This window comes from Branchiostoma floridae, chromosome 10, assembly GCF_000003815.2.
Source record: "Branchiostoma floridae strain S238N-H82 chromosome 10, Bfl_VNyyK, whole genome shotgun sequence".
NCBI classification, from domain to species: Eukaryota; Metazoa; Chordata; class Leptocardii; order Amphioxiformes; family Branchiostomatidae; genus Branchiostoma; species Branchiostoma floridae.
The window spans coordinates 17,983,981-18,008,801 of NC_049988.1; the positions used below are offsets into that span (position 1 = coordinate 17,983,981).

The window sequence follows — 24,821 nt, forward strand, 5'->3', positions numbered from 1 at the left end:
CAGCAACAGCGGCAACGGTGACAACACCTGCAGGGTCAACCTTCTTGACAAAGGTGAGTTCAAACAATATTACAGCGTAGAAATGTAACAATATCAAACTGGAATAGTAAGTATTGCTATTGAAAAATAATGCATTGAGTTTCCTTCGTATTATCTCATTCCATTCCATTGCATTCCATTCCACTACCCTATGTACCACCTTCTGCGTTTTTACATTGCATATTCTCCAAATTTCTACGTGATCTATGCCATCCAGAATTACATGATATCTTTCCTTCAAAAATACATATTGTAACCACAGCCCACCCCTTCATCCAAGAAACCCCCATCGTCGCCATCTTCACCATCGGTAAGTGCCCAGACACTCCAGCCCTCGGGGACTGCAGGCACAACCGCTCTCCTTTCCTCAGTTTTCACCACAAATACAGAGGAACCATTTTCTGGGTCTGCATCTACGCCTGTTGCAACCTCTGCTGGTCGGACAGAAACAATCGCAACATCTGCGACACTACCTAATGTCTCAAGGATATCTACAGAAAGTATAAATACAACTGGTAGTAGAACGTCTAGTCTTGTGATGCAGAGTTCTACCACTGGTGCGCCGGTAACACGTGGTGGATCATCGACCTTGGTACCACCGTCTACACCAACCGTTACTTCGAGTTCTTCGCCTTCGACTACGCAAGGAACGATTGACAGAACAAACAGAACACCTGATCTGAGTACAGTTGTCTCAACAATTGTTGGCGATACTACCGACGATGTCTCTATTCCCACATACCAAGCAACCACGATTACCCAAACAAAGGGTACAGAGTCTGTTTCAACGTCCGAGGATACAAAAACTACATCCTCCACACCATCTGTGCCGTCAAGTTTAACACCTATAACAGGAACAGTTACAAGCCAGCAGTCCACACAGAAAGCGTCTTCGATGCCATCGCCTATGACTGTCGTCTCAACCATTCCTTCGAATACAACTGAACTAACGTCTTCTCGGAACACAACCGACTTGTCATCAACACAGGGAACCGAGGCGGGCTTGAGCACTGACTCTCAACCACTCCCGACAAAATCAACAACTCCGATGCGCCAGCCTGCAACAACAGAGGACAAAACATCAGATCTAAGCACAGTGATTTCCACTATTGTTGCTGATACTTCAGAGCAAACGGTCGCAACATTAGAAACATCCACGTTTACTCGAACAAAAGGAACAAGGTTTGGTTCTACAACAGATGATATCAAAACTGTATCTCCCACCCCATCTTTTCAATCCACTAGCTTACCCATATTTGACCAATCGAGTTTAACACCTAGAACAGGCGTGACGAGTTCAGTGATGAGTTCAGTGCAGCAGTCTACTCCTGGAGCCTCTTCCACGCCACTTTCCCCTACTGTAATCTCAACCATAGCCTCGAACACAACCGAAAATACAACATACGTTTCAACAAAGAGAACCCAGGCACGATTGAGTACTGACAATTCGCCACTACCGACAGAATCAACAACAGAGGACAAAGGAACTGATATAAGTACAGTTGTTTCCACGATGGTTGCTGAAACAAAGCAAACGATCGCTGGCACTGCAACAAAAACTTCTACGTTCTCTCAAACAAAAGGTACTGGGTTCATTTCCACTTCATCGGATGCTACAACTGTATCCCCCACTCAATCTTTGTCATCCACCTCGACATCCAGGTTAGACCAATCAAGTGTAACACCAAGAATGGCAATTTCGACATCAGAAATAGCTTCAAGCCGACAGTCCACTTCCGGGGCATCTCCTACGCCACCTTCTAACACAGGAATTTCAACGGTTCCTCGCAACACGACTGGACAAATGTCTACTCGAAATGCAACAGACTTGTCAACACTGGGGACAAAGACAAGCTCAAGTGCCAGCTCTCAATCATTACCAACAGAAAGTACACTTCCAGTGTTTACAGACGCTAGCGCCAGGACAAGTAGTATATTTGCTTCGTCTAACACCGTAGTGCCAGTCACAACAACGAAACAGGCACAATCGTCCAAAGGCCAGGTGTCTACATCCAAACCAGTCACAGAAAATGTAGCCACAGCCGGCACTGTTGAAACGACAGTGACAGAAGTGCACCAGACCACGGAAGAAGTCAACACCATTGTGTCTACTGTAGAGAGAGAAACTACTGATGGAGCAATATCCAGATCCACAACTAGAACGGAAAGCACAGTCGACACACCCAAAGAAACGACAGCAATGCCCAGACAAACGACTTTAAGTGCTCCAATAACATCTACGCCATCGAAGACGGTAGCGACTACGATGTCTGGATCTACATCATCGGTGATCACTGCAAGCACCCTATCATCCATATCCCCTCAAGCCTCAGTAACGACAAGTTCTGCTGGTCCACGTTCAACACAAACTGCATCTGATCATCCAACAGTGCAGATGTCATCGTTGACAACCTCCTCTGCCAGTGATAAACCATCATCAACGAGGGGCGTAACAATACCGTCTCAAACACAGTCCCAAACGCGCGACTATACCACAATTGTTTCCACCGTCCAGTCAGATTCAACGGGCGATTTTGGTCCAAGTGTTACTTCTACAGCAACCGCCTCTACACCGACATCAAGGGAGTATAGTACATATGTGGTAACTTCTACACCTGCGGTTACAGCTTCGACAAAAAGCAAAGTGACATCAACTATTTCAACAGAGTCAACAACACCAACCTTGCGAAGATCTTCTGAAGTAGCAACAGCTGCCTCTACCCGTAACACAATGCAGGTTTCCACCATGGCTCGCCCATCTGTCGGAACTGAATCATCATCCGCTACAAAGGAATCATTGAAGCCATCTCAGACACCATCCCAAACTGGAGACTATACCACAGTTGTTTTCACCGTGGAATCAGATACACCTGGTGACTCTGGTCCTAGTGTCACTCCTACTGCTTCAACAATGCAGCAAGTTACACTGACCATAGCTTCTACTCCAATGGCTACATCTCCACTAACGGGGAAACAGACACCAACATTTTCAACAGATCCCAAAACAGCAACCGTGCGAAAATCTCCAGAACCAAGAACAGGTTCCACTCATAAAACAACGCAGATTTCTTCAATGGCTCCTTCCGTGACCCCTTCTAAACCATCATCTACTAAAAGAGCAACGGAGTCATCTCAGACACCATCCCAGACACTGAACTATACGACAATTGTTTCCACTGTTGTGTCAGATACTACCGGCGACTTTGGTCCTAGTATTACGCCAACAGCAACATCAACGCAGCAAGTTACACAAGTCATGTCTTCTACTCCAACGGTTACAACTCCAGCTACAGGGAAACAGACAACAGCCATTTCAACAGAGGCAAAAACAGCGACATCTCCAGAAGCAAGAACAGATTCTTCCATTGCTGCTTCCGTCGCCTACTCTAAACCATCATCTACGAATAGAGCAACGGAGTTGTCTCAGACACCATCCCAGACACTGAACTATACGACACTTGTCTCCACCGTGGAGACAGACACTACCGACGACTTTGGTCCTAGTGTTACTCCAACAGCAACACCAACGCAGCAAGTTACACAAGCCATAGCTTCAACTCCAATGGTTACAAGTCCAGCTACAGGGAAAGCCATTTCAACGGAGACAAAAACATTGACATTGCTAAAATCTCCAGAACCAAGAACAGATTCTTCAATTGCTTCTTCCATAACCTCCTCTAAACCATTGTATACGAATAGAGCAACAGAATCATCACAGGCACCATCCCAGACACGAAACTACACGACAATTGTATCCACCGTCGAGGCAGATACACAAGACGATTCTGGTCCTAGCGTCACTCCTACGGCTTCAACCGCGCAACAAGGTACACAAGTCGTGACTTCTGCACCAACGGCTATTACAACTCCAAAGACGGGGCAACAGACACAAACCATTTCAACCGAGACTAAAACAGAGCAAAAAACTTCAACTGATTCTACTCATAAAACAGTTTCCACAATGGCTTCTTCTCTTGTCAGTACAAAATCAATAACTACAAAGACGGAAGCAACGAAATTGTCTCAAACACCGCCCCGAACACGAGAATATACGACAATTGTATCCACCATAGAGCCAGATACAACTGGTGATTATGAACCCAGCGTTACTCCTACAGCTTCGCCCAGGCAGACGAGTTCTAAGGGAACTGCTTTTGCATCAACCAGTACTACTCCAACAAGATTACAAAATACTTCAACCAAAGCAACAGGACCCAGCACGTCGACTTTGCGAAAATCTAGGCCAACAACCACAAATTCAATCGATGTAAGTCAGACGATAATAATCTCTACAGAATTGCAGGAAACAACAGACGGAACGCCCGCATCAGAAAAACCAAGTAGCACTGCAACACCGCAGTCATCCACAGCGAAAGTGTCAACAGAGAAGGGATTAGCAACAAGAAGTTTCGCCACAATGTCCACCAGCCAAGCAAACCCAACAGGAAGTACAACAATGAGACCTACTAAAGCGCTCACAACCTCTGCGCAATCGCTTAATCCGTCTACAATGACGGAAATAAGAACACCAGACCCCCGAACTTTTCCATCTACACCACCCCCTTCTACAAGGGGACGTACCGAAAGTATAGCGTCCAGCCAACCAACAACGAGTCTAGGAAAGACCACGTCTGCCGCGCCGCGGGATGAAGTTACTACTAATGGTCTCAGTACAATAGTTTCGACTATTGTGTCTGAAACCTCTCAGGAAGGGTCTACAGTGTCGACTACACCAGAATCCACAAGAACTTCAGCGACGAAAAGACAGTCGCAAACAACAACATTTACAAAACCAAGTACGATTTCAGCACAAGGCAAAACGTCACGAGTAAGTACATTGTCATCACAAAAATATGTAGCCAGCTCAGTGCCTACTGCCAAGACTGGTCCATCTTTACCAGCAGCTTCGAGGAGTGTCACGTCCACAGCACAGGCTTTTCCAACTGCTGCAACAAGTCAATCCACCAACACCCAACCAACTCACCACGTTTCAGCCACTGTTTCATCTATCGCCCATTCGACTATACCTTCTAAAGCCTCGTCAGCATCCACATCAAAAAGGACGAAAACTCCCGATTACACAACAGTGATTTACACAATGGTTTCAGACACAACCAGCGAAACTCCACTAAACAACACTCAGGAGACATCTACTGCACAACAGATGTCATCTGCAAAAACATTTCGAACTCCGCCAACTCCTTCCACTGCAGTTTCTAAGCAAACAGGGACGAGGGATTCAAGTCAGTCACCCGTTTCTTTGCACACTTTTACAGACGGAACATTACCTACAGATGTGTCCGGCACGCCGGTAGCGACTGCTACTCGAACATTTAACAGTGCAACTTCAGCACCACATAATATGTCAACGCTTCCTGTGACTGTAGCTCCTACCGGCACACGAACAGTAACCAAGACCTATGCTACAACCGAGAGCAGGGGTAGAAGTACGTCCTCGCGGAGCATAACAACATCGGCTGTATATCATTCGTTAACGTCTGAAGCTCCAACAGAATTGCCCCAAACGAGCGTTATGCCAGACATCACTGAGATAGTGTATCCTACGTCATCAGCAGAAACCACTGTGACGACTACTCGCCAGGTTACGCCCAAGAGCACGGAATCTACAAGCTCACGTCATCTCTCAATCCCAACATCTCCGACAAACCCGCCAGCATCTACTCCAGAAAAGACGGGAACGCCTAGGGTAACAACTACCGATGTATCAAGATCATCCACTCCTAGTATGGGTACTAGACCAACGCCATCTGTCACAAATACCACCATGGCCACCCCACACACCCAGCCTACATCCACATTTCTTCAGCCACCTAGAACAGCCTCTCAGGCTTTGACCACCTCAACCTCTCGGCAGAGAAACACGCCAGATTACACCATTCTGGTTGACACTGTTATTCCCGAAACAACAGATATCTCAATTAGTACAGTTATAACTAATGGTACACGGATAACCCCGGTCTCGGTAACTGAAGGTTCAACGGGAAAGCAAAGAACACAGCCAAGTACAAGGGCCCAAACAGAATTGAAAAGCACTACTTTAACAGGGTTTCAACCAGCGAGTACAACAGAAGTACCTCCAGTCGGTACACAGCAGTCCACATCTAGTCGCAAATTGTCACGAAGTTCACCTGATACAACGCAACCAACGGGCACAGTGACGGAAGAAAAGACATTAAATACACCTTTATCTAGCACTTCTGTTGGACCAAAGTCAGATCAAAGCACGCCGTCATTTGGTTCAAAACAAACAATTACCAATCAGCGTTCTCCATCCACCGCATCGCCTGAGTCTACAACGTTTATTGAAAACACAGAGACAGAATCTCCTTACAATACTTCAGCAGCAGCCGTAAGTCGTAATGCCACTGAACACCAAACGACAACTCTGCTGTCAAACGCAACCACTGTAAAGCGTGGGGATGTATCCACTCTCTCTAATTCAATGACCCAGCCAACTAAGGTACCAAACATATCATCTACCTCCGGCTCAAAGGTTGGTTCCACGGCAAGTACTGTCACTCCTCTCTCCGATATCCCGGTATCACCAATAACTACCACAGAGGGAGCGGCAACAGAGCCTGGTACTGTGATATTCACGGAGACAATGACATTGACCATGCCTAGGCATTCCACAACATCTGAAAGTAAGGTCTCCACTACATCGAGTGCCGGCAGGTCAACTGGACCCACTCAAAGTTCGAGATTGTTTCCAACCGGCGATACAGATGCAAACGTTTCAATGAACATGTCCACCCCTGGAACCAGTAGAATAAACCGCTCAACGGAATCAACGACAACATCTGTTCAAGCAACTCGTTTGAACGTGTCTGCAAATACATTGACATCTCATTCTGCTAGAACCCCCACCACAGCTGATACACCGAAAAATACAGAGTTTACAACGTATGGCATCGAGACAATGGCTTCTACATTCATACCCGCTACGGCAGCATCGTCACCACAAGGACCAACCTTATCCAGTACTAAAAGTGACACGTCTAATATAACTACCATTATGTCTCCAAGACAGTCAGGTGTGCCTTTAACAACAACTCAAATCCCATCAATGTCGACAACGAAAGGCATTTCTGGTCAATCTAGTACACCACGAAACTTTACTCCCTCGACACCGTCGTTACAAAGATCATCATCACCGACTTCATCTCCGTCTGTGACTGACAGACCAATCACAGGAAACCAGAGTCCTTCTTCTGTCAGTTCACCGTCTCCGTTAACAGTGACTAGAGAAACTGACACGACGCTACTGGATGCTACGACACTGGTTCTGACAGATGTAGCGTCTTCGGAACTATCAACAAGTGGAAGGGCTACACCAAACCCGACAACGAAATCAGGAGTTTTAGCTTCCTTATCAACGGCACAAACGCGTTTCACATCAACAAAGCCTGTATCGTTGGTGTCGTCATCTAGGGCAACAGGAGACATAACCGAAAGCACCGTGTCACCCTCTACAAAGTTCTTAACTACTCCTGTAGTTCTTAACTACACCTCTATTTCTCTGCCAACATCTACGGCCGCTCAAGTCACACGTAGTGATTCTTCAACAATATCAACACCTCGTGGAACAGGGCAAACAACAAAACCCATTATATTTACTTCTGGTCCCTCTATTTCTCTAAACGATACAACGTCAACAAACTATACAACGGACGCTCGACTCAGCCCGCCCACTGCAACTACATCTCCGAAACGTCAAATATCAACAGAAACGTCCTTATCACCGACAAATACACAAACGTCGGTCAATAAAACTACCCCTGTTCTTGGAACCAAAATCTCCAGTCCATTTGAAACAACAGAAGTTATAGTAACGGTGGTTGGTTCAGCCAAAACAACAACGCCCTCTAGTTCATTATCTTCTTCCACAATAAGGACAACATCTACAGAGACCCCTGGCCCATCTCAAATGGTAAAATTGTCCATCATTGAACAAGGGCTGCATCACCCCCACGCTGAAAATCACACTGTAGTGGCGTTTAAATGAGCGTATTCCACCTTAAAATTGCACTCCATGGCTATAGCTAGTTCACATTCACACAAAGGGTTTTGGTTAGGCTTACGATTTGGCTTAGTGTCAGGACAAGGTTCAAAATAGTAAAATGTACCAAATTACTTAGATTGTACAGATAATATTGCAATAAAAAGTCACTAAGAAGACCTGGCATTTATGTGTTCTTAATGATCAAAAACAACCGAAGTAATGCGTTAACACCATATAAAATAATTCGGGCACTAGCGCTTGTGGTGACTGCTGCATCAGAAGTTGCCGTAGCTAGATGCTCACAGTATTGTGTCATCATCCTATGAATAAATTGCTTTGCTATAATTCTTATCACGAAAGTTCACTGGTGTTGGTGATTTGAATTGTGGCAGAGTCAAACTTTGTTTCTCCCTTCTGAAAGAAGATTTGGCTTTGCTACAATCGGATTTGCCTCAGTACATATCGCTGCAGCTGGGTAGGTGCTCTTTTGTTACATAGCAACTTGTATAGGAACTTGCGTATTTTCATTGTAATAAAGCTAAAATGTTGTTCTTCCATTTAGACTTCAACCTACAACAGAACAACGATGTCATCTACAACACCTACTGTTATGAGGACTCCAGCTGTCTCCAGTACATCTTCAGTCGGGGCACAGAGTACTACAGGTACTTACATTTTTAATCTTGCCACAGGCACTTGTACTTACAGTTCTAGTCTTACTACACGTACTAGTACTTACAGTTAGAAGTAGAAGTAATAAATACAGTTCTGGTCTTATTACAGGTAACGTTATTAGTATTTACAGTTAGAAGTACTCGTAGTAGTACTTACAATTCTAGACGTACTACATGTACTAGTATTTACAGCTAGAAAAAAGCTATAGTACTTACAGTTTTAGTCTTACTACAGGTACTAGTGCTAGCACTGTTAGTAGTAGTAATAGTACTAACAGTTAAAATCTTTTGGAAAGCATGTAGCAACCCACCATTACAGTCCGTTCAGCGCAGGTTCTTGATTTGATTGAAATATAAGCATTTTCAACATTCAATAGCAGGAGGCGGATGTGGACGTTGCCATCCGATTTGGGCCACCTGCGTCAACGGCACATGCATCTGCCTACCTGGTTACAACGGCAACGGTGTCATCTGTGAAGGTGTTACATTAGCTATCAAGCTTTTCTAGATTTTCAAGTCACATGTGGGTGCTTTGGGAAGTGGAGTGCTTCTTACGGATGATAGCCTTTGTTTGCTTACTGGTTACTGATGGTGCATGGATACGTTTAATTACAACATACCATTTTCATTCATTTCTAAAGCAAATGGTAAAATAAATAATATTGTACATGTTTAATAATATGATAATATTTCCTGTCATGACAAGACTTCGATAATTCCGTTTAAAACAATTTTCTATTATTTTATTAGTGGCGTTGAATAGACGAGTGGCTAGTAGACTCGAGGTCATGGTTTCGATTTTTGGCATTCCTGGCTACACGTTGTGTCCAGGTGTAAAAATGGATACCTTCCAAATACCATGTACTAGACAAAGTGGATAACAGCCCACTGCCCTACGACATCTAAAGGCTGTGATTGAACTACATTTACCTACCTTACCTTACAAATGTATTTCCGCCTGACACAGATATAAATGAGTGCGACGACAGGCCCGGACCCTGCCATCCACGGTGGGCCAGATGTACAAACACCAATGGCTCTTACTCCTGTGCCTGCGTTTCAGGGTTCAGGGGAAACGGTGTCGATTGTACAGGTAGGTAAATTTCAGTACAAATATTTTCTTATGTAGATAATAAGAAGTTACAGGATATTATATGTTCTTCTATGTCCAGTGAAAGCCCACATTCATGTTCATGAATATCGTGAGAAGTGGACAGTGCTGCATGGCGCGCCAGAGCCTGTGTTCTCGCCTTTATTCGAGGGATTGTCTTTAATTCAAAGTCTCCTTTTCCTGGTCGTCACCGCGTCTATTCAGCAGCCTCCCAAGCTGCAAGATGCCAAGCTCGTAAGTGTCGCGGCCTCGACAGTTGAACTCTGAGGCTGTTGCACGACAGAGGCTGTTGCAGTCTCTTAATGTCCTAGGTAGAAACGAACCTCCCGGTACTGAGTCCTGGTACTAACGTTCATACATATATGAAAATAGGGTGGTAGTTTACAAAGGGTTCCTACGATTATTGTGTACGGAAATATACATTTTTTGCTCGTGAAGTTCATGTAAGGCGCTTCGTGGCCTTTTCCAGACATTGATGAATGTGCTGAAACCCTGGATGACTGTCATCGCACCAGAGGATACTGCGACAACTTCGAAGGCGGATATGACTGCTACTGCATCAGCAGATATCCGCGGGGAAACGGCCGGAAGTACTGCGTCCGTAAGTTCACATTTGTATAGTATACTTGAAAACACTATATAGAATCCTTTACATCTACTTGCAGCTGCAGTATCAATGTTGTCATTCCTTGAATAGTTTTCTTCCAAAATGAGAGAGCGTGTTGTGGATTTAGCTCCGAAGTATCCACGTATCAAAATAATCAAAACATAATCTGGATGAAACTTCGTCTCAGACGTCACCCATAGTATTTCATTAGCGATGAGTCCGAAGGAAGTCAAGTAGCTCCTTTTAGAGCTATTGATAATTTCAATCACCAATGAAACATAGTGGGTGCTACTGGAAACGCCTGAGTCTTAAGAGCCTTCATCCAGATAGATGTTTAAATAACATTGTGTGATGTGGTGTATGCCTATTCTTTATCGACGTATCCATGCTTTAAGCTGTATCCTATCCTGCCGTCCTTTAATAAGCCAATCCATGGTTTGAACTTTGCATGCGCAGTGTGCTACGTGTGGGTGGTATCATACTAGTATGTAAGAGTTGATAACCCACCATACATGTTTATACACGACTATCATTATTAGATAGTCTAGACAAGAGCTGTTTACACGTTTGGGCCCTCACCTTTGACCTCACGCATGCGCATATCATATCGCTTATTTACAAGTATCCTTCCTCACCTCTCTGCAGGTGACATCATTGTATACGTGTCGGTTAGAGCGATCGGGTACCCCTTCTTACCTGCTTACCGAGACAAGACTTCCAACGCTTTTATCGGACTGAGGAACTGGCTTTTACCAATGGTAAGTTCCTTTCTTCTTGAGAAGATATCAAAATACCATTTCCTCTTCATAGCAGTTCATACAACCCTGTGTCAATTCATCAGGACATCCCATCGAATATTGTATTGTATATTTTTTATACATGCTCTAACAAAAAGTATATTCATCAACAGATATCCAGCATACTCCAGCCAATAATGTACCAACCTAATATATACTATGGAGTGCATTCGGTGGACTTGAATGAAGTCAGGTGGGTGCATTTAGATTGCTCTGTTCTATGAATAATTTACATATCAAGCAATACATGATCTCTCTCTCTCTCTCTCTCTCTCTCTCTCTCTCTCTCTCTCTCTCTCTATATATATATATATATATATATATATATATATATATATATATATATATACATATATATTCTGTATATACATGTATTCTGTATATTTTCTGCGATGATGATATTTTCCATCTATCATATATGACTAGAGCATGTGTTTATCCAACTGATATGAAATAGTTCTTTTTATAATTTTATGTTTGATTAAAACTAAAGAATGTTAACTGATAATACAAGTGTCAACAGAATGTATTTAGTGCAATACGTGTTCTTGGTTTCCACAGGGACGGCAGCTTTGTTGCCATTTTCGAAGTGAACGTGACAGAGCCGGCTCTGCCCGAGTTGGAGGATTTGGTGGTCAACGTCACGAAAGGCGGCCAACTGGGAAACCTCACGATACAGGCGAACCGAACAACGATAGGGGATGTCTGTAAGAACATTTTTCTAAATATGTTGTCTTTTTAAGCCCTTTAGAATTTGAAACGAAAATTACAGCTACGACGAAGGCTGTAATGCATTCAAATTCACTTTATGTTGAAAACCGTATCTAACTCAGTGAAGTAGTATTTCAACAAAAGCCTCTAAAACTGATGACTAGGGCGAGGTCACATAGGTCGTGCGATCGTCGTACGATCGCTAAGTCGGGGCATTTTAGAGGACAGCCATGTACGTTTTTTGCAAAGTTCAGTTGTCTTCAATTGTCTTGGCTATCAAAAGGCTTCACGGTGGTTGGTTATATCATGGCCTGTTAGAAAACCCTATGGCATCAAAGTCGTACGACGTATGTGACCTTTCGCACTTGTTAAAGTTATCCCTTACCTCTTGACCCTTCAGCCCTTCTGGTTGCGATAGAGCAGTGCTTCCTCGGGACGCACGACTGCCACGATAACGCCACGTGTACGGACACGTATTTCTCTTGGGACTGCACGTGTAACCCCGGCTTCACTGGAAACGGCACCTGGTGTGACGGTACGGAACCAGATTATACATACATATCTTTAAGTCTAAATCTTTTATCATAAATGAGAAACAAGTGCGATTTCTTGTGCACTTTATACAGCAAAATTCCGTGTAAGACTTCTTATACTAGAGTTCATCCATTAACACCATCTATTAAATCTAAACAAGTATTTAATTCGTCGTTTGTTAAAAGAGTAGATTCAATTTGATTGCGTAATGATGATTTGAATATACAAAGAATAGTATAACCAATGGTCCAAATCAGTTCTTTGCCAATACAATTTCCAGAACAAACGAAAAGAATAATGCTCTGTACACTCTTGTTTTATAGATATTGATGAGTGTTCACTGGGTATCGATGACTGCCATGATAACGCCACCTGCACCAACACTATAGGCTCTTATTATTGCACTTGTAACATGGGCACTATAGGCAATGGCACGTACTGCGAAGGTAAAGTTCATCTTATTATTTTTTTATATCATTGCTTTAGAATGCATTGTAATTAATATTACTTTCAACATACTTTTAAACCTGGACCAATGAGCAGTAAACGTTAAAGGTTGTCTTAGTAACTGATGCACTCTGCACTTCTGAATATCACAAAAACCATGCCATTGTCTAGCTTAATATCAATATAATAATAATAACATCATATTCAAGATACGCACAATCCATTGCTATTCTAAGAGACTTAGAAGATTATAAAGAAATGTACAAAGGTAACTTTACAACCAGGACCTAGTGTGTTTGGATATACAAGTAGTGATTGCAGCTGTAAAGTAACCAATGACATGTTGTAACTGCTTGTTTTCCAGTGGTGGAATCGGAGTACATCTCCTTTAAAGTGTTGGGACTGAACCTCACCTTAGACTACGAGAACAGTTCATCCGCAGCGTACCAAGATCTCAAGAACCAAATGGAGCTTCTGGTATGCATGTTTGTAGAAATACAATGTATACTAAAAGTGTTCGGCGGTTAAAAAAATGACTGGAAGATCTATTTGACTAAGATTCACGCATTTTTAACCATTTTACAAACTCTGTAGCATTCCTACATTAACGCACCTACCCTAGAACCTTTGAAACTGATGGTAATGTTTTCTGTCGTGAATAGGTCGCCGACGAAGTTGACGGGGTAGTTGCCGTCAGAGTGATTGACATACGGTAAGTCATGTTCATACGATCGCGATGATATTCAAAAACGTGCTGGTAACGCTGAGGATAAATCTGAAGTTCAATAAAGAACCATACAGCCACTGTGTTCCACCGCAACCATTCCACAACAAATCTGAACATTATCAAGAAACATCAAACTATCACTCGTTGGTACTGCATCTTAACATGTCGAGGGTGGGCTACGTGTCTCATTTTCTAGTCCTCTGTTTGGAACCGCTTCCTAAATTACATGATCACGATACAACTTACGTGCCCGACCATGACAACGGTTCAGTGAATTGATACTGACCCAGGTTTGCTTCGACGTAAACGATCCTGTTGTAAGCTTTCCTTATTCGTACCACGTAGTTCTTCTCGTGTCATACTGTATACATGTACTTTTGTTGACTTTATTGTTTTAATTTGTAATGTTGATGGACGACTCCAGGAAGAATAGAGTTATGATAATAATTGTAACTCTAATTGGAGATCAAAATAAACAAACAAACTAACTAACTAACTAACCGCTTTTACCGACCATCTGCAGGACTCCAGACACTGGTGTGGTTCTCCAAGTTGATTTTGCCGAGTCATCCAGAGATGAAGTCAGAAGCAATGTTTTCAGTGCCGCCAATGATGATCGCTTGGGACCTCTTACTGTGGATGGAAACGCTACCACTTTTGGGGACATTTGTGAGTTTCGAATCTTAACCTTGTTACAGAGAAACTATTTGTTGCGAACCTGTATAGTTTGCGAATTGAGTGCTCATTTCTGAACAAAGACCGGTGCTGTTCCGTCAAAAATTTATGTGAGTCCAATTTTTGTGTTGGATATTACAGTTAAACTAGTTTTATAAATCACTTGGTTGTGCCAAAAGATGATTGTTTCCGTTGACCTATCAACATATATCATAATGATACTGTTTACAGAGTATATATTCGATCTCTAGGTACCAAATGTTAACTTCATGATGAAGAATAATATAGATAAGCCGTGTTACTGTATAGGTATTTTATTGCTGTCTAGGACTAGTATGATGACGTGAACTGGACAAATGTCGTGACATCCATCTCGTTTTTTGTCTCCGTATTGTAGCCCTCCTTGTAGCACTGCCAGAGTGTGAGGACGGCAGTCACAACTGCACCGGTAACACGGACTGTGTGGAGGAATATCTATATTTCAGCTGTGCCTGCAAGGAAGGGTTTGTTTTCAATGGAACAAGCTGTGAAGGTTCGCATTACACTTTTATCTCATTTTTGGGTTTCAATAGTGTGACAAAGATAGCTCTATGAACGTCTTCCCCAATACAGGTGCATGTAAGTGACAAGACAACTGCCTGCTCTGGGTACTCTCTAAGCAGAAAGTTCGAATCCGGCTGTTTTTCATGTGTTTTTAGACGTTTTTGTCGGGCTTTCTATTTTGTACCAATTTCTTCATTGATGTCCCTTTGACTGATAGACGCGTTTTAGTCGTTTTTGTTGGCCATTCTCTTTAAACCCGTTTTCTTCCTGTCCGTTTGGTTAGAGGGCATGAAGAACATGGTATAAAAGAGAAAGTCCGACAAAAAAGCCTAAAGACAGGTAAAAATGGAGCTACATCTCTGTTTGGAGAATATGTTTTCGGCTAAAAGGACAGGGATCCATTACAACTGAAATGTTTGCCATGACTGACCATCCCCCCTATTCACCACAGCGGCACGATCAAACTACATCTCCTTCAAGATCCTGGACCTGGATCCCACCAAAGACTATGAGAACAAAACATCAGCCGACTATCTGGAGCTGACTGAGCTGTTAGAGGAACTGGTCAGGAACATCACAGGAGACATCGTTTCTGTGGATCTGTTTGACGTGAGGTTAGATAACCAATAACCTACTGTATTGTTAGTTTATCAGACACTGCGCGCGCGAATGAACTGCTTTTTATCGCATACGAAAACGTTCCTGTTCTCTTACAGATGCCCTGGAATGATCTCTGGTCTTTTTGAATTCCCTCCAGGCTCCCAGATGCAGGTGTGATTTTCCAGATCAACACAACCGTGTCTGATGTTGACGATATCAAACGAGCCGTCTTCATGGAGGCATCAGACAACAAGCTAGGACCATTTACGTTAGAAGGGAACGCAACAACCTTTGGACCCATTTGTAGGTTTTCCTTTTTAAGTGCTTTTGCATGATTGATATGGCTCAACGGTATGCCGGCAAATGATGGATGCTCTTGTACTGTCACTTTGCATCTATGGAGGACAATGCTACAATAAGACGTTATGTTCTTCATTTCCAATCTCGCCAATTATCATTGTTTTTGACGTTATCAACATAATCGTCTTTTCTTCTTTGATGTTTTCAGCCCTCCTTGTGGCCTTACCGGAGTGCACTGACGGCACCAACAACTGCAGTACCAACGCAGACTGCGTGGAGGAGTACTTGTACTTCAGCTGTGTGTGTTCAGACGGTTTTGTTTTCAACGGTACAGATTGTGAAGGTATGTCTCATGTCTACAATAAAACGTCAGCCCAAAGTCTTATTGATCCTTCAGCTGTATTCATTGTATGTCTGCGTCTTATAATTATAGGCAATGATTCTACATCGGTGTTTTTTAGCTGTGGAGTCCAACTACATCTCCTTCAAGATCCTGGACCTGGATCCCACCAAAGACTATGAGAACAAAACATCAGCCGACTATCTGGAGCTGACAGAGCTGTTAGAACAACTGGTCAGAAACATCACAGGGGACATTCTTTCAGTGGATCTTTTCGCTGTCAGGTCAGGGAAACTCTAATTTGATCACCCACCGTTGATTTTAATCCAATGATCCCTTTAATTTTCTGATTGACTATAATGCTGATTATACAGCCGAATAAATCAAATCAATGCTGATTATTCTTTATCTTGCCTCAGGCTTCCAGATGCAGGGGTCATCTTTCAAATCAACGCTACAGTATCTGAAGTTGAAGATGTACAAAGATCAGTTTTTAACGAGGCAGCAGACAACCAGCTTGGTCCATTTACGCTAGAAGGAAATGCTACAACATTCGGGCCAATATGTGAGTTCAATTGACAATATGTACCATCAAATTTAAAGAGAATCTTGGAAAATCCTTTGCTATAAGTCACCTAAAGAGAACACAATATGGTCTTCTTGGTAAAGACCTTCATGTACATCAGCTATGTAACTGAACTTCCTAGGTAATCTCACGTTGTTATTTTTATTCCTTCAGCTCTACTTGTGGCCTTACCAGAATGCACTGATGGCTCCAACAACTGCAGTACCAACACAGACTGCGTGGAGGAGTATCTGTACTTTAGCTGTGTGTGTTCAGACGGTTTTGTGTTCAACGGCACAGGCTGTGAAGGTACGTACAAACGGTTTCAGGGTAAAGATTCTTCAAATAGCGTCTTTCGGTAAATCTACGTTCATTTTGCAAAGCTTCATCCTGATCACGTTAATGAAAATTCGTGTACTTAATTTGCCTCTTGAATTCTCAAAATGACCCATAATCATAAATTACATTTCAGCTGTGGAGTCCAACTACATCTCCTTCAAGGTTCTAGACCTGGATCCAACCAAGGACTATGAGAACAAAACATCAGCCGACTACTTAGAGCTGACAGCCCTACTGGAGGAGCTGGTTAGGAACATCACAGGCGACATCCTATCGGTTCAACTTGTTGACGTCAGGTTAGTACATATTTTTTAATGGTCGAAGTGTACCATTATAACATATGAATTGTCTGCACGAATTATGCGTATCATTGGCGACTTCATTGTTGATAGTTTTCTCTTTTTCTCCAGACTTCCAGACGCAGGGGTGATCTTCCAAATCAACACCACAGTATCAGATGTTGATGCAGTCCGTGAATCCATTTTTAACGAGTCTGCAGACGACGTGCTCGGGCCATTTACTGTGGACGGGAACGCTACAACCTTTGGACCAATATGTGAGTACACAGCTATAACTAGATTCTTGATGCTGACCCACACAATGAAAGAACAAGACCAGTTATCAAACCTCTATCACAATACGCAATTCATATCATTACAGCCCTTCTCGTGGCCTTACCGGAGTGCACTGATGGTACCAACAACTGCAGTACCAACACAGTCTGTGTGGAGGAGTATCTGTACTTCAGCTGTGTGTGTTCAGATGGTTTTGTGTTCAACGGCACAGATTGCGAAGGTACGTACAAACGGTTTCAAGGTAAAGGTTCTTCAAATAGCGTATTTCGGTAACTCTACGTTTATTTTGTAAGGCCTGACTCTAAGTCGGTAAAGGGAAAATTCGTGTACTTAACTTGCATCTCAGCTTCTTCTCAAAATGACCCTTGATCATAAATTACATTTCAGCTGTGGAGTCCAACTACATCTCCTTCAAGGTTGTAGACCTGGATCCAACCAAGGACTATGAGAACAAAACATCAGCCGACTACTCAGAGCTGACAGCTCTACTGGAGGAACTAGTTAGGAACATCACAGGCGACATCCTGTCGGTTCAGTTGGTTGACGTCAGGTTAGAACAATTTTCATTATCGAAGAGTATCATAATCATTATAACATATCAGCCGTCTAAACAAATTGTATGATCATTGGTGACTTCGTTATTGACTGTTTTCTCTTTTTCTCCAGACTTCCAGACGCAGGGGTGATCTTCCAAATCAACACCACAGTATCAGATGTTGATGCAGTCCGAGAATCCATTTTTAACGAGTCTGCAGACGACGCGCTCGGGCCATTTACAGTAGACGGGAACGCTACAACCTTTGGACCAATATGTGAGTACACAGCTATAACTAGATTCTTGATACTAAGCCACACAACACCAGAACAAGACCAGTTATCAAACCTCTATCACAATACACAATTCATATCATTACAGCCCTTCTCGTGGCCTTACCGGAGTGCACTGATGGTACCAACAACTGCAGTACCAACGCAGTCTGCGTGGAGGAGTATCTGTACTTCAGTTGTGTGTGTTCAGATGGTTTTGTGTTCAACGGCACAGATTGCGAAGGTACGTGCAAACGGTTTCAAGGTAAAGATTCTTCAAATAGCGTCTATTGGCAAATCTACGTTTATTTTGCAAACCTTCATTCTGATCACGTTAAGGAAAATTTGTGTACTTAACTTGCCTCTTAGCTTCTCAAAATGACCCTTGATCATAAATTACATTTCAGCTGTGGAGTCCAACTACATCTCCTTCAAGGTTGTAGACCTGGATCCAACCAAAGACTATGACAACAAAACATCAGCCGACTACTTAGAGCTGACAGCCCTACTGGAGGAGCTGATTAGGAACATCACAGGCGACATCCTATCGGTTCAGTTGGTTGACGTCAGGTTAGTACATATTTTTTAATAGTCGAAGTGTACCATTATAACATATCAATTGTCTGCACAAATTATGCGTATCATTGGCGACTTCATTGTTGATAGTTTTCTCTTTTTTTCCAGACTTCCAGACGCAGGGGTGATCTTCCAAATCAACACCACAGTATCAGATGTTGATGCAGTCCGAGAATCCATTTTCAACGAGTCTGTAAACGACGTGCTCGGGCCATTTACAGTAGACGGGAACGCTACAACCTTTGGGCCAATATGTGAGTTCAACTCAGAATGCATAACATTACTAAGAACAAAATATATACTAACTTTAACTAGATTCTCGATGCTAACACACAATGTAAGAACAAGACTTGTTATCAAAACTCTATCACAATACGCAATTCATATCATTACAGCCCTTCTCGTGGCCTTACCGGAGTGCACTGACGGCACCAACAACTGCAGTGCCAACGCAGACTGCGTGGAAGAGTACCTGTACTTCAGCTGTGTGTGTTCAGATGGTTTTGTGTTCAACGGAACAGATTGTGAAGGTACGTACAAACGGTTTCAAGGTAAAGGTTCTTCAAATAGCGTATTTCGGTAACTCTACGTTTATTTTGTAAGGCCTGATTCTAAGTCGGTAAAGGGAAAATTCGTGTACTTAACTTGCATCTCAGCTTCTTCTCAAAATGACCCTTGATCATAAATTACGTTCCAGCTGTGGAGTCCAACTACATCTCCTTCAAGGTTGTAGACCTGGATCCAACCAAGGACTATGAGAACAAAACATCAGCCGACTACTTAGAGCTGACAGCCCTACTGGAGGAGCTGGTTAGGAACATCACAGGCGACATCCTATCGGTTCAGTTGGTTGACGTCAGGTTAGTACATATTTTTTAATAGTCGAAGTGTACCTTTATAACATATCAATTGTCTGCACGAATTATGGGTATCATTGGCGACTTCATTGTTGATAGTTTTCTCTTTTTCTCCAGACTTCCAGACGCAGGGGTGATCTTCCAAATCAACACCACAGTATCAGATGTTGATGCAGTCCGTGAATCCATTTTCAACGAGTCTGCAGACGACGTGCTCGGGCCATTTACAGTGGACGGGAACGCTACAACCTTTGGACCAATATGTGAGTACACAGCTATAACTAGATTCTTGATACTAAGCCACACAACACCAGAACAAGACCAGTTATCAAAACACTATCACAATACGCAATTCATATCATTACAGCCCTTCTCGTGGCTTTACCGGAGTGTTCTGATGGTACCAACAACTGCAGTACCAACACAGTCTGTGTGGAGGAGTATCTGTACTTCAGCTGTGTGTGTTCAGACGGTTTTGTGTTCAACGGAACAGATTGTGAAGGTACGTACAAACGGTTTCAAGGTAAAGGTTCTTCAAATAGCGTATTTCGGTAACTCTACGTTTATTTTGTAAGGCCTGATTCTAAGTCGGTAAAGGGAAAATTCGTGTACTTAACTTGCATCTCAGCTTCTTCTCAAAATGACCCTTGATCATAAATTACGTTTCAGCTATGGAGTCCAACTACATCTCCTTCAAGGTTGCAGACCTGGATCCAACCAAGGATTATGAAAACAAAACATCAGCCGACTACTTAGAGCTGATAGCTCTACTGGAGGAACTAGTTAGGAACATCACAGGCGACATCATATCGGTTCAACTTGTTGATGTCAGGTTAGAATAATTTCATCAATTTATATATCTATAGTTTTGAACAAAATTCAGTTTATAACGTTACCTCTCGTTGTGTTGTTTTCTTCTTGGAAGTCTTTCCATTCATTGAAATCTTGCTGCGGTTTTCTTGTAGACTTCCGGATTCAGGAGTGATCTTCCAGATCAACACCACAGTGTCTGATGTGGAGGAGGTTAAAGCGTCCATTTTTGACGAGGCTTCAGATGACAAACTGGGGCCATTTACGCTGGACGGGAACGCTACAACGTTCGGGCCCATTTGTAAGTTTTATTCAAAATGTCTAACGTACCGATATGATAAAATCATTGAAGAATAGGTTTTTCCAAATACAATCCACGCTAACACCATGTCTACTAAACCTTTTGTATTTGATCGATGTTTACAGCCCTTCTTGTCGCCCTACCCGAATGCACTGATGGCACCAACAACTGCAGTACCAACACAGACTGCGTAGAGGAGTATCTATACTTCAGCTGTGTGTGTTCAGACGGTTTTGCATTCAACGGGACAGAGTGCGAAGGTACGATATCCCTTGTAATACTACCTTAGTTACCTATAGTTGTAACGTTTGACACCCTTGTTCAAGGAAGTGAATGCCATGGTCTTTGATTTTCTTTCTTGTCTTATTCACGACACAGCTGTGGAGGCTAGCCATATCTCCTTCAAAGTCCTGGACCTGGATCCCACCAAAGACTATGAGAACAAAACATCAGCCGACTATCTGGAGCTGACAGCCCTGCTGGAGGAGCTGGTTAGGAACATCACAGGCGACATCCTATCGGTTCAACTTGTTGATGTCAGGTTAGAATAATGCTATCAATTTCTGTCACATATCTATAGTGTTGAACATGATTCAGTTTATACGTCTCATAGCTCATTGTGTTGTTTTCTTTTCGGAATTCTGAATTTCCTTCCATTCATTGAAATCTTGCTGCGGTTTTTCTGCAGACTTCCGGATTCAGGGGTGATATTCAAGATCAACACCACAGCGTCTGATGTGGAGGACGTTAAAGCGTCCATATTTGACGAGGCTTCAGATGACGAACTTGGGCCATTCACGTTGGACGGGAACGCTACAACGTTCGGGCCTATCTGTAAGCTCCAGTTTAAATACATATCCATTGCAAATAAAGCGTATATTGTTGATGAATTTCTTTGTCTAATTTCGCAGTACTAGCTAGTATCACAACTAGTACTATCAATCTACACAACCTTACATTGAGTTATCTACGTTTTCAGCACTTCACGTGGCCTTGCCGGAGTGCACGGATGGTACCAACAACTGCAGTACCAACACAGACTGCGTGGAGGAGTACCTGTACTTCAGCTGTGTGTGTTCAGACGGATTTGCCTTCAATGGAACGGAGTGCGAAGGTAAATATATATGTAAATCATGCAGCATATTTGATTCACAGTGCCAGACATGGAAATTTCCACGATAGTAATACATACTAGTACATGTAGCCTTCCATACCATCAGAAATAGCATACTTATTAAATACAAGCCTTCAAAAAGTATTACATATTTTTACATCATTTTACACGTAATTGTTTACATGGGAATTCCAAGAAAATTTGTGATTACCTTATATCTATCTTCCAGCTGTGGAGTCCAACTACATCTCCTTCAAGATCCTGGACCTGGATCCCACCAAAGACTATGACAACAAAACATCAGCCGACTATCTGGAGCTGACAGAGTTGTTAGAAGAACTGGTCAGGAACATCACAGGGGACATCTTGTCTGTGGAGCTGTTTGATGTCAGGTAAAACAACAATAAAATCTGGTTACCTGATTCATGGCTATCTCTGTCAGTCACACTGATATATTAAACTTATGATAAGTAAGGAAAAGGCTATAAATGTCTATTAAACGTTAACGTTCTGTTGCTATCACAAACTAATGTGACGATCAACTTGACACAAAGGAATGTAACGTTACACATTATGTACTGTTGTCACATATTGTACCAATGCATTCCACGACAAATATTACAATCAAAGAACCACATTCTAGGTTGCCAGATGCCGGAGTAATCTTCCAAGTCAACACCACAATATCAGACACAGAAAGCGTCAAGGAAGCGATCTTTCAAGAGGCCTCAGATGACAATCTTGGTGATTTTACTGTGGAGGGGAATGCCACAACGTTCGGGCCTATATGTAAGTACTATCAACATTGAACATAGAGGGTTAAACTGTTACTCACGACACATTATAGAAGCTTGGTGACGAGCTTTTCATATGAACCGCCATTTTCTTCTGTGATGACCAGAGACCTTGTGACCTGGGAGTCAAAGGTCACGGAACAAAACATTGTTATAGGGTGTTCATTTCTAGATTACAATATTTTAATTGCACGTCATAAAAGTAGTTAGAAATGTTTTACATTGATTTTTTTTCATTCAGTCGGGTGAAAACTGCAATAGCAAACGGCTTAGCTCAAATGCTAAGTGACCCTACCAAATAATTACTGTCATTTGCATTGCGCTGTTCTAGTTGATAAATCTTAGTCTACAATGATCTATTTGGTAAAACCGTTTTCATTTTACCAATTACGTTAAACAATACATAAGCAACTTTCTTTTTCATCTACAGCCCTTCTCGTGGCCTTGCCTGAATGCTCTGACGGCTCCAACAACTGCAGTACCAACGCAGACTGTGTGGAGGAGTACCTATACTTCAGCTGTGTTTGCTCCGACGGTTTTGCCTTCAACGGAACCGACTGTGAAGGTATTCAAATGAATGAAAAGATGACACAATCTTCTTATATTGTTATCAACATTCATGTGGGTTTATTGAACATTTGAAACTAACGTCTGATTGAATTGATTTTCTTTGCCACCACAGCGGTAGAGTCAAACTACATCTCCTTCAAGATCCTGAACCTGGATCCCACAAAGGACTACGAGAACAAGACATCACTGGACTACTTGGAGCTAACTGCCGTACTGGAGGAGCTTGTTAGAAACATCACGGGGGACATTCTGGCTGTAGACTTGATTGACGTCAGGTATTTCATAGTGACCTTTTCACATTAAAATCATTCAATCTATCGTCTTACATATCCCGAATGATTAATTGATAACGACTGAGGATTAGCAGTCCAATAACGCTCTTCAGAATTTTCTAGACCTACATAACCCCTTTCCGTAAGGGAAAGCTATTTTTCCTCCGTGATTCTGTAGTGCAAATGACGTCCTATAAAATGCAGGTCTACCATCATTCATTTTACGGAATTCTACAGGTTACCAGATACAGGGGTGATATTCCAGCTCAACACCACCAGATCTGATACTGACAGTGTGGAAGGCGCCATTTTTGACGAAGCTGCAGACGACAGACTTGGGAAGTTTGTTCTTGAAGGGAACGCCACAACGTTCGGTCCAGTTTGTAAGTATAATGTTTTTGCTTTACAGCACTTCTGTTTTATCCTCTTTACGTATATCTTGCGTAGCTGGCCTTAATCTTGATCTAACATCCCATTCCTTCGTTTACAGCTCTACTTGTGGCCTTACCAGAGTGCTCTGATGGCACAAACAACTGCAGTACCAACGCAGACTGCGTGGAAGAGTACTTGTACTTCAGCTGTGTGTGTTCAGACGGTTTCGTGTTCAACGGCACAGACTGTGAAGGTAGGCATAATACTACTTACCAACTAACGTTATATATAAAACAGTTTACCACTCTACTTTACTGAGTATTTTATTCAAACTACACACGATGATATAATTTTCATGTTGTACTTTTAGCTGTGGAGTCAAACTACATCTCGTTCAGAGTGTTGGATCTGGATCCAACCAAAGACTATGAAAACAAGACTTCTCCCGACTACCTGGATCTGCAAGACATACTGGAAGAGTTGGTAGCCAACATAACAGGGGAAATACTGTCAGTGGAGCTATTCGATGTCAGGTAACGATATTTGATACTTTTTGCAAAAGTTTAACGGTGCTGTATTAATATTCACTTTTCAGTAATATCTGTTTTTCTTTTCAGTACGAATGGTCATTGATGGTTAACCATTATCACATTCAACACCCATTAGATGACTAATACATTAAACTCTGATTCAGAAACTCGATACATACTCTATGTCCTAGTTGAATTAATTTGTCAATTA

General features: G+C 42.5%; 3 protein-coding genes and 3 long non-coding RNA genes across 6 annotated transcripts; all 6 read left to right on the forward strand.

The window, feature by feature from the left end:
* Nucleotides 1-34: 34 nt before the first annotated feature.
* On the forward strand, nucleotides 35-17,462 carry LOC118425017. The gene is made up of 22 exons (XM_035833832.1): nucleotides 35-53; nucleotides 8,625-8,727; nucleotides 9,114-9,215; nucleotides 9,704-9,829; nucleotides 10,317-10,448; nucleotides 11,100-11,212; nucleotides 11,365-11,444; nucleotides 11,813-11,958; nucleotides 12,363-12,497; nucleotides 12,820-12,942; nucleotides 13,308-13,420; nucleotides 13,606-13,655; nucleotides 14,194-14,339; nucleotides 14,743-14,877; nucleotides 15,340-15,502; nucleotides 15,646-15,791; nucleotides 15,997-16,131; nucleotides 16,250-16,412; nucleotides 16,548-16,693; nucleotides 16,868-17,002; nucleotides 17,166-17,294; nucleotides 17,443-17,462. The coding sequence occupies exons 2-22, from the start codon at nucleotides 8,649-8,651 to the stop codon at nucleotides 17,460-17,462; spliced, it is 2,517 nt and encodes an 838-aa protein (XP_035689725.1). The 5' UTR covers nucleotides 35-53; nucleotides 8,625-8,648.
* A 236-nt stretch (nucleotides 17,463-17,698) lies between these two features.
* On the forward strand, nucleotides 17,699-18,413 carry LOC118424383. The gene is made up of 3 exons (XR_004832194.1): nucleotides 17,699-17,827; nucleotides 17,995-18,157; nucleotides 18,274-18,413. It is a non-coding gene; the product is annotated as an uncharacterized LOC118424383 (long non-coding RNA).
* Nucleotides 18,414-18,553: 140 nt separating this feature from the next.
* Nucleotides 18,554-19,319, forward strand: LOC118425018. Its single transcript, XM_035833833.1, has 4 exons — nucleotides 18,554-18,596; nucleotides 18,822-18,984; nucleotides 19,099-19,244; nucleotides 19,306-19,319. Exons 1-4 carry the CDS (start codon nucleotides 18,554-18,556, stop codon nucleotides 19,317-19,319), a joined length of 366 nt encoding a protein of 121 aa, XP_035689726.1.
* Nucleotides 19,320-19,391: 72 nt separating this feature from the next.
* Nucleotides 19,392-20,103, forward strand: LOC118424382. The gene is made up of 3 exons (XR_004832193.1): nucleotides 19,392-19,520; nucleotides 19,688-19,850; nucleotides 19,965-20,103. It is a non-coding gene; the product is annotated as an uncharacterized LOC118424382 (long non-coding RNA).
* Nucleotides 20,104-21,925: 1,822 nt separating this feature from the next.
* On the forward strand, nucleotides 21,926-22,854 carry LOC118424381. Its single transcript, XR_004832192.1, has 3 exons — nucleotides 21,926-22,072; nucleotides 22,302-22,464; nucleotides 22,716-22,854. It is a non-coding gene; the product is annotated as an uncharacterized LOC118424381 (long non-coding RNA).
* A 290-nt stretch (nucleotides 22,855-23,144) lies between these two features.
* On the forward strand, nucleotides 23,145-24,617 carry LOC118425019. Its single transcript, XM_035833834.1, has 6 exons — nucleotides 23,145-23,151; nucleotides 23,297-23,431; nucleotides 23,549-23,711; nucleotides 23,946-24,091; nucleotides 24,199-24,333; nucleotides 24,451-24,617. The coding sequence occupies exons 1-6, from the start codon at nucleotides 23,145-23,147 to the stop codon at nucleotides 24,615-24,617; spliced, it is 753 nt and encodes a 250-aa protein (XP_035689727.1).
* Nucleotides 24,618-24,821: the final 204 nt, after the last annotated feature.

Coding starts and splice junctions, on each gene's coding strand:
- LOC118425017 (XM_035833832.1), top strand. CDS start 8,649: ATGTCATCTACAACACCTACTGTTATGAGGACTCCAGCTGTCTCCAGT. Junction 9,830..10,316: donor AAACGGTGTCGATTGTACAG/GTAGGTAAATTT, acceptor GGCCTTTTCCAG/ACATTGATGAATGTGCTGAA. Junction 14,878..15,339: donor CAATGGAACAAGCTGTGAAG/GTTCGCATTACA, acceptor TATTCACCACAG/CGGCACGATCAAACTACATC.
- LOC118425018 (XM_035833833.1), top strand. CDS start 18,554: ATGGTACCAACAACTGCAGTACCAACGCAGTCTGCGTGGAGGA. Junction 18,597..18,821: donor AACGCAGTCTGCGTGGAGGA/GTATCTGTACTT, acceptor ATTACATTTCAG/CTGTGGAGTCCAACTACATC. Junction 18,985..19,098: donor GTTCAGTTGGTTGACGTCAG/GTTAGTACATAT, acceptor CTTTTTTTCCAG/ACTTCCAGACGCAGGGGTGA.
- LOC118425019 (XM_035833834.1), top strand. Junction 24,092..24,198: donor CACAACGTTCGGTCCAGTTT/GTAAGTATAATG, acceptor CTTCGTTTACAG/CTCTACTTGTGGCCTTACCA. Junction 24,334..24,450: donor CAACGGCACAGACTGTGAAG/GTAGGCATAATA, acceptor TTGTACTTTTAG/CTGTGGAGTCAAACTACATC.